The sequence below is a fragment of the Urtica dioica genome, chromosome 11, assembly GCF_054948205.1.
Source record: "Urtica dioica subsp. dioica isolate 48M chromosome 11, U.dioica_male_clone48M_v1_H2, whole genome shotgun sequence".
NCBI classification, from domain to species: domain Eukaryota; kingdom Viridiplantae; phylum Streptophyta; class Magnoliopsida; order Rosales; family Urticaceae; genus Urtica; species Urtica dioica.
In genome coordinates, this window is record NC_142766.1 from 12,087,274 (window position 1) to 12,095,637 (window position 8,364).

At 37.2% G+C, this 8,364-nt stretch overlaps 2 protein-coding genes across 2 annotated transcripts in view; both read left to right on the top strand.

Moving 5' to 3' along the window:
• AXS2 (UDP-D-apiose/UDP-D-xylose synthase 2) overlaps window positions 1–8,364 on the top strand; it is a 12,208-nt gene that overhangs the window by 2,662 nt on the left and 1,182 nt on the right. The window lies entirely within an intron of this gene.
• LOC149381272 (DDT domain-containing protein PTM-like) lies at window positions 357–3,909 on the top strand. The gene is made up of 7 exons (XM_089630364.1): window positions 357–377; window positions 426–711; window positions 856–980; window positions 1,111–1,568; window positions 1,692–1,720; window positions 2,114–2,644; window positions 2,736–3,909. The coding sequence occupies exons 1-7, from the start codon at window positions 357–359 to the stop codon at window positions 3,647–3,649; spliced, it is 2,364 nt and encodes a 787-aa protein (XP_089486490.1). The 3' UTR covers window positions 3,650–3,909.

Consider the following 8,364-nt stretch of genomic DNA (forward strand, 5'->3'; position numbering starts at 1 on the left):
CTGCTTGAAGTAGGTTTCAACTCATTACTTAGCATGCAAACTATTACATACATAGTAGCATCTTCTCTCCTTTTGATTATGCTTAGCTTGAGTTTTAGTTTTGTGGGTTGTGAGTCCTAGCTATCTACATGAGCTTTGATTTGAATGTCAGCCAACTTCGATTCCTAATTGTGGGGTTTGAATTTTATTTATTTTCTTATTGTTGCTGCAGTTCTTAAAGCTTGAAAGTATGTACTTATTTCATTATCGGTTGGCCAAAAAAAAATACTATTGCTTTTACTTCTCATAGTGTTCTTAGAAACAAGTTGAAAAGTGTGTTGACTAAAACTTAACATGCTGTGCTCTTCTCTACAAATATGCTTAATATATCTGTCCAAGTACACGTGTTGTTGAATTTCGCTTGATGACCTGTCGCGTACCTGCAGCTTGAAGAGAATATAAGGACCATCGCTCTTTCCAGTGATTGGGTTAAGCTTGTTGATGATTGGCTGGCTGAATATTCTGCATCACAAAGCGCTGCATGTATTTCTGCACCACCTCAAAAGCGTGCTCCCGGTCGGCGCAGCAAGAAGCAATCTTCTGCACCTGAAATCACAGATGACGATTCCCAAGGGAAAGCCTTTGTCTGGTGGCAAGGAGGACAGAATTCCAAGCTAGTGTTCCAAAAAGCAATTTTGCCCAGCTCTATGGTGAGACGAGCAGCTCAACAAGGTAACTTGGCAGCCTTATCTCAATCTATTTTTTCCCCACATGGACTAACCAGAACCTTCTAACAAAAGAAGCTTGATATATAAAATTAGGCATAGGATGTGGATCAGACTATAATTTGATAATTTTTTTTTTTATCTCATCTAGGGGGTTCGAAGAAGGTCTCTGGAATATGTTATAGTGATGGTATTGAGATTCCTAAGAGAAGCAAACGATTAGCATGGAGGGCTGCTGTTGAAATGACTAAAAATGCGTCTCAGCTTGCACTTCAGGTATATTGTCTCTTTAATAACGATTATCTTTGTGTTTTTTGTTAATATTTGCTGTTAATTGGCATCATCCTATAGAGTAAAGTATCTAGCCTATAGTTGGGTTAATGTCTTCAAATTGAATTTGAATCAGGTGCGAAATCTGGACTTACATGTTAGGTGGAGTGACCTTGTTCATCCAGATCAAAGCCTTGTCGACGTAAAAAGTGCAGAGACAGAGGCTTCTGTTTTTAGAAATGCAATGATTTGTGGTAAAAATGTCGTAGAAAACAAGGTTACTTACGGAGTAGCATTTGGGAGCCAAAAGCATCTTCCTTCCCGTGTCATGAAGAGTATTATTGAAACCGAGCAGAGTCCGGATGGACAAGTCAAGTTTTGGTTCCCTGAAAACAAGGTTCCACTGTACTTGATCAAATCGTATGAACGAAATGTAGCTCAAGCCGCGCAATCAAATTTGGAGCCTTTGAAACTCCCACAATTGCATAAGAAACGTATGAAAGCTCCCCAGAGAGACATATTTTTCTACCTAACTTGCAAGAGAGATAATATAGCGATACCTACTTGTATCTCCTGCAAATTGGATGTGCTAAGGTAATATCTAAGCTTCAACACCTTTTACTCTTTTTATTTATTTATTTATTTTTATATATATTTACATATATATTATCTAGCTTAATGGTTTGTTGTTGTTGTTGTTTTTTTTTTTTTTTTCAGGACCGGGGCAACTTGTGGTATTTGCAAAGGTATGCTTTTCACGGTATTTCAAATTTTGATTCCTGTTGGTTCTTCCTTCTCTTTTCGGGGGTGGGTAGGGGGCCAGAGAAGGTTTGTTAAAAGCTTTGAACACTTTACTGTTGTGAAGTGCGAATTTCTACGATTTGTTTCATCCTAAAGAATTGAGCCAGGAAATGACTAAGGTAGCCTAATTTTATAAAGTAAATAGAAAATTAGTTACCAAGCTTCATCTCTGCAGTAGCTTATATTGAGCTACCTATGATTTGTGATAGCTGAAGAACATTATAAACTCAGACATCTTAATTGTGCTACATTGTTCTGTTTTCCTTGGGCTATCTTGGGTTAAAAAACTTTTGGTTATCCTCTCTCATATCAATTAACTCGTGTCACATATAATGCAGCATATTGTCATAAGGAGTGTGCAATTAGTTCAACAGTTACAAAGAACGAGGACGTTGAGTTTTTGACAATGTGCAAGCCGTGCTACAATAGAAAACTTGTATCTCAGGCGGCAACACGGAACGAGTCCCCAACTAGTCCTTTGAACGCGCAAGTGCCAGTGTATCAGAAATTGATGATATCCACAAAGAGTGCTAAGTCGAATCACAAATCTCAGCATGCGAAACAAGCTACTTCTGAATCTGCCTCGGCTGCAAAATCCCAGAAGAAGCTGTCTCGGACGAAACAGGCTGCTTCTAAATCTGCTTCAGCGGAAAAATCCCAGAAAAAGTCTTGGGGTATTGTGTGGAAGAAGAATGGTAACAGTGCAAGCGCTTCGGATCAAACTATCACAGATTCCACCGCAGATTTCAGGCTTAACAACGTTCTGTTGAAAGGTGGATTGGGGTTCCATAGGATGGCACCCAAATGTCACCTTTGCCATCAAGCATATCGGCAGGATCAGATGTATATTCACTGCGAAGGTTGCCAAAGTAAGATGTCTATACATTTGACCTCACACCTTGCTTGACATGAATTGAATATCTATTTACGCATCTGGTGTGTTTTCTGATACGTTTGCAGATTGGTATCATGCTGAGGCTCTCGATCTCGACGAGTCCAGGATTTTTGATGTGGCTGGCTTCAAGTGTTGCAAGTGTAGAAGAATAAAATCACCTAAATGTCCCTTTGGGTCTGATGAGAAGACGGGGATAAAGAGGATAATCTTTAGACCTCCGAGGCCTGAAAATTCCAGGTTGAACCCTGACCAAAATGGGATTACGATGTCAGCGAATAAAAGCAAGGAAACAAGTCTTACACCCTCAAAGCAAGAAAGTTTTGAAGTGGACTCTGATTCAGAGGCCGGTTTCAGCTCTAAACAAAGCGAACCATCGACTCCAATGTTCCCGGTCGAGGATGGGGATCCTCTTCTTTTCTCCATCTCGACTGCCGAGCTGTTAGTGGAGCCCGATTCAGAGCTCGATAGCGAATGGGAGAACGGTGGGCCGGGCCCACAGAAATTGCAGGTTAGAAGGCACGTGAGACGCGAAGGAGATGCAGATGGCTTTTTAGAGAATGGCGTTTCTGATTTTGATTACACGCAGAGCGCGATGGAAATCCCTCCGTATAACGAGCCTCTCACGGAATGGGACGCTTCTGTCCATGATGTTGGAACCGGAGATACGGTTGAGAATGATTGTTTGGATTTCGAGACTTTGGATTATGACCCGCACACCTTATTCACTTTCTCAGAGCTGCTGGGTGTTGATGGTTCCGTCGAAGATCAGCTTGAAGGTCCCAAAACAGTTATGCCGGCTGCTTCCGTGGCGGGGCTAGAACAATCTGCCAAGTGTCAGCTCTGTTCGGAGTCGGAACAAGAACCCGATCTTTCGTGTCAGAATTGCGGGGTTTGGATTCACCGTCATTGTTTGCCTCAAATCAAGCCTTTTCCCGAGGATTGCGACTGGAAATGCAACCAGTGTCGAGAGTGGTGTTAGCCGATTCCCCTGATCATCTTTTTCATTGATTTATTTGATTTCTCTTCTATGAGAAGTTCATTCTTTTTTATGTCAAATGTTCTCGGGAAGGGCTTGATCATAGGAGGAGACTCGGAACATAGGATATTGAGATGTCAGTTTTCCCTAGTCATGATTGTTTCTGGGCATCGAAATACTCTTTGAACCTTGAACAGATGAGCAGTTTTTTTTACATGTGCTTGTCTGTCTTAATATCCTGTAAATGCGACTCAAGACACTTCTTTTTCTTCTTTCAATTGTTGACAAATTTAGAAAGCTTAGGAGGACTGATATGTGTAGCCCAAAGCGTTTAACGGTAATATACACCATTTTTGTTACAAGAGGTACTTAGATGATCGACAGATGATCACTCTATAAATATATTATTTATCGAGTAAATATAATCATAATAACACCCAATTTTAGTAGAGCAACTATGAGATATAATAAATAAAAAAAAATGAAATTGATTTTATGCTCTTTATTCGCCTTTTATTTTAGTTTGATTTATTAGATCCATAATCTCCGAGTTGCCTATGATAAACGAATTTGGGTATTCTGAAACGATTGGGGCCTATGATGGACAAATAAACGGTAAATAATATACTTTATTCAGATCAAATAAAATATTAACGACAAATGCAGGAAGAATTTCCACATAATAAAGAAATTTTTAATCATATAATTATGAATAGTTCATCAAATTTCAACCTTAAACATATAGATCTATAAAACCTAGCAATCGCTACTAACAAAATGACCCCAAACTCAATTTGCAAAATTACATTTGAGTTTCAAGTTGAAAAATTCATTTATTATTGTTATTATGATTATTATTTATAAATCATTATTTGAGAAATTGATGCATAAATACTAGATCTATTAGAGTTTATACACTTGCATACTCACTCTTTTAAAATTTAGCCTTCACATTAACGACATTGTTGCTGACAATGGACTCGAATGTAATGTTTAGTATTTATGCCGGAAACAAAGAAGTAATATAAAGGGTAAATAGCGGTATTAATACTTAATGTTTTCGATTTGATAAATTGAATTATCACTTTTTTTTTTTAACGAAAAAAATAACTAACATTACGTTTCAGGACTATCATTAGCGGCAATTCCATTAAAGAATAAAAAATTGGCTACGTAAGCCACCTAAACTATAGGAATTGTAAATTAACCAACCTTTAGTAAATACTTTGTAAATAACGAATTTGCATACGTGGCAGCCTATTGACTACCTTTTATACATGTTTGGCTGAGTTAAATAAGTCTTTTACTAATCCGTTAATAAGTTTATTTACAATAAATTAATCAAAGGTGGGCTATATCACAATTCACTATAACCGTGTGGCTATATAACTTAATAACCCTAAAAACGTGAATGCTAAATTTTAAAAGAGTGAAGATAAATGTATAAACCCAAATCATTGAGTATTTATGCCCAATATTCCTTTAATAATAGAAAGACTGCCACGATGATCAGACTAGTACATAATACCTACGTTTATATTATATGCATGTCGTTAACAGAAAGACTAAAAAAAAATTGCGTAGTGATATAGACTGTTCATTTTGACTCGGACACCGATGACAGTGGTGATTGGGTCATCGACATTTTCAGACCATCCATAATACATCTCTATTTTTCATCTCTATTTTACATATTTACATCAGTGAACAGTATATTTTATCTGCACTCCATCTCTATTTTACATCTTCTTTATAGAATATTCTAAATATATCATCTCACACTATATTTTTTTTATAAATTAGTTTTAACCCATTATTGTTTTTATAAATTGAAAATTTGACCAACACCATTAATTTTGTTCATATTAGTCCAAATACATAGATATTATTAAGGGAAAATATCTAGAGTACCCCTCGTGTTTAATCGAAATGCGAGATTTATCCCCTCTATTTCTAGAAATATCATATATATGCCTTCAGTTTAATATAAATGACATATACATCCCCTCAAAAAATATTATATTGCAAATATCACCCTTTTCGTTTATTTTTTACAAAAAAATAATTTGAACCCCTCAAAATACACTTAATAGAATAAATATTTATTTACTATTTTAATAAAAAAAAATCAAAATCTCTCTTTTATATAAAAAAAACCTTAACTTTTTTTAAAGAAATTTTTTTAATTTAATTTTTTTGTATATAGAATAGAAGATAAAAAATTATTTCATTAAGGGTATTTAGGGGATTTCAAATTATTTTTGTGTAAAAAATAAACGAAAATGGTGATATTTGTAATATAGCATTTTTTAGGGGATGTATATGTCATTTATATTAAACTGGAGGGATATGTCTGATATTTCTAAAAATAGAGGGGATTTATCTCGTATTTCGATTAAACACAAGGGATACTCGTGATATTTTCCCTATTATTAATAATCTATCCGAAAATTAAAAAAAATTCATTAATTTATTGTGTCTAAAGTTTTTATTTATGTCTTAATCTTTTTTTTTTGTATGTAGTATTGTGACTTAAGTTTTTCAATTATGTAATTTTTAAAGTGAAATTTGTTGTAACTAGCCAAGTTTGTCATTCTTATTAGGGGAATAGCCAAACACTACTACAAATACAGTTTTCCGGTGCGGTTGACTTTTGGGTGCGACTATTCGCACCTAAAAGTCGCACCAAAAAGACTTTCAGGTGCGAATAGTCGGACCCAAAAATCAATTAAGCGCTGAAAATTTTTCGGGAAATTTTTGAATTTGGGTGCGATTAGTCGCACCCAATAGTGTGGTACTACTATTGGGTGCGACTAAGTCGCACCCAATACTGTCCCCAAAGTTATAGGTGCGACTAAGTCGCACCTAAATGTCCAAAAAATTTCAGCGGCCAAAACTTCCCCCTTTTTTTTACAAAATGTCATTGGGTGCGACAAAGTCGCACCCGAAACCACTGACACATGTCATTGGGTGCGACTATGTCGCACCCAAAGGTTTCATTGGGTGCGACTTTGTCGCACCCAAATTTAAAAGTCTTTATATATAAAGCATGCTCGAAGGGTTTTCATTCGAAAACTCAAATTCGCCCAAAAAAACAAACGCCTCTATCTCCCGACTCTCTCCTTCTCTCCCACACCGTCGCCGCCACCACCCCGTCGCCGCCGCCACCACCCCGTCGCCGCCGCTACCACGACGCTCCTCCGACCGCCGCCACGACCCTCTCTCTCTCAACCTCCAACCTCTCGCCGCCACTGCCCTCTCTCTCTCCGGCCACCCCGTCGCCGCCGCCACCACTACGCTCCTCCGACCGGCACGACTCTCTCTCTCTCAGCCTTCGTCACGAGGACCGCCGCCACTGCCCTCTCTCTCTCCGGCCACCCCGTCACAGCCACCAGCTCCGGTGTGGTGCAGAGCTTTCTCGGTCTCACGTTATTTCTCTCTCTCAGCCGCTACACACCGCCGTGCCTCCACCGTGAACTCCGACCACCGAGCTATCTCGTGCTCGGTTGTGCCTTCTCTCGCTCGGGTAAGCTCTCTCAATCTATATCTCTGTGTCTCTCTTAATCTATAATAGCAACTGAGCATTTACAGCATTCATGGATCACATTAACCGTTTTAGTCGGTTTGGAATCGGATTCGTTTTAAAAAAAAACCTTTGCTTTTTGTGCTGAATGATCCGTAATTTCGATTGCGTTACTAATTTTGTGTCAAACAGACCAGCCCCGTCTCGAGCGCACCCACCCTCATCGTAACAGCTTCGAACCCCAGCTCCGCGCTTCTCTCCGTCGACGCTGCTCTCAGTTCCAGCCGGTAATCTCTCTCTCTTAGTGTACCTCTCAATCTCTCTCTCTCTCTCTTCCTCTCAATTTAACTCTTTGTCCCGTCTCTTGTTGTCTCAGCCTAGTCCCGCTGCCGAGCCTCGCTGCCCAAAACAGGCTCTCGGTGCCTCTCGCTGCGAGACAGTCCCACTCCGACAGCCTCTTTCGCTTCGTCCGAGCACGCCTCACCGCAACCTCAAGCCACCGTCCTTGCTCGTCGGCTCTTCAAGAGGTTAGTTCATTTATTTATATTCTTATATGTACTCTAATTAATTAGAAAGTTTAGATTAGTTCATTTAGTTTAGTAATAATTTACTAAAGTTTAGTTCATTTATTAATTAGAAAGTTAATTAGATAGCAAGTTTAGTTTAGTTAGGTTAGTTTTATATGTTAATTGTAATTTGAAATTATTACTTAATATATAACATTAGTAAATTGTAAATGATATTATTAGTTTACTTAATTTGAAATGTTAATTAGACATTTTAGTTTAGTTAGTAATGTTATATTGTAAATGTTATGTTAATTTTAGTAATGTTAATTTGAATTAATTTGATAACATGTTTAAATTTTATAGTAAAATGCTTAGGTTTGTGATTTAGTAAATTATATGTTTGGATTGAATTAACAAATGTTATGTTAATTTGAATTAATTTAATAACATTTATAGATTGTATAATAAAATGCTTAGGTTTGTGATTTAGTAAATGATATGTTTGGATTGAATTAACAAATGTTATGTTAATTTTAGTAATGTTATAATTTGAATTAATTTAATAACATGTTTAGATTGTATAGTAACATGCTTAGGTTTGTGATTTAGTAAATGATATGTTTGGATTGAATTAACATATGTTATGTTTGAATTAATTTAAGTTGATATAATTAGTTAGTTTGTTG

Excerpts from the sequence above, each read along its gene's own strand:
- LOC149381272 (XM_089630364.1), top strand. The coding sequence starts at position 357 with ATGCTTAATATATCTGTCCAA. Across the intron at positions 378-425 it reads TGCTTAATATATCTGTCCAA|CTTGAAGAGAATATAAGGAC; the intron begins GTACACGTGTTG and ends GCGTACCTGCAG. Across the intron at positions 1,721-2,113 it reads AACTTGTGGTATTTGCAAAG|CATATTGTCATAAGGAGTGT; the intron begins GTATGCTTTTCA and ends CATATAATGCAG.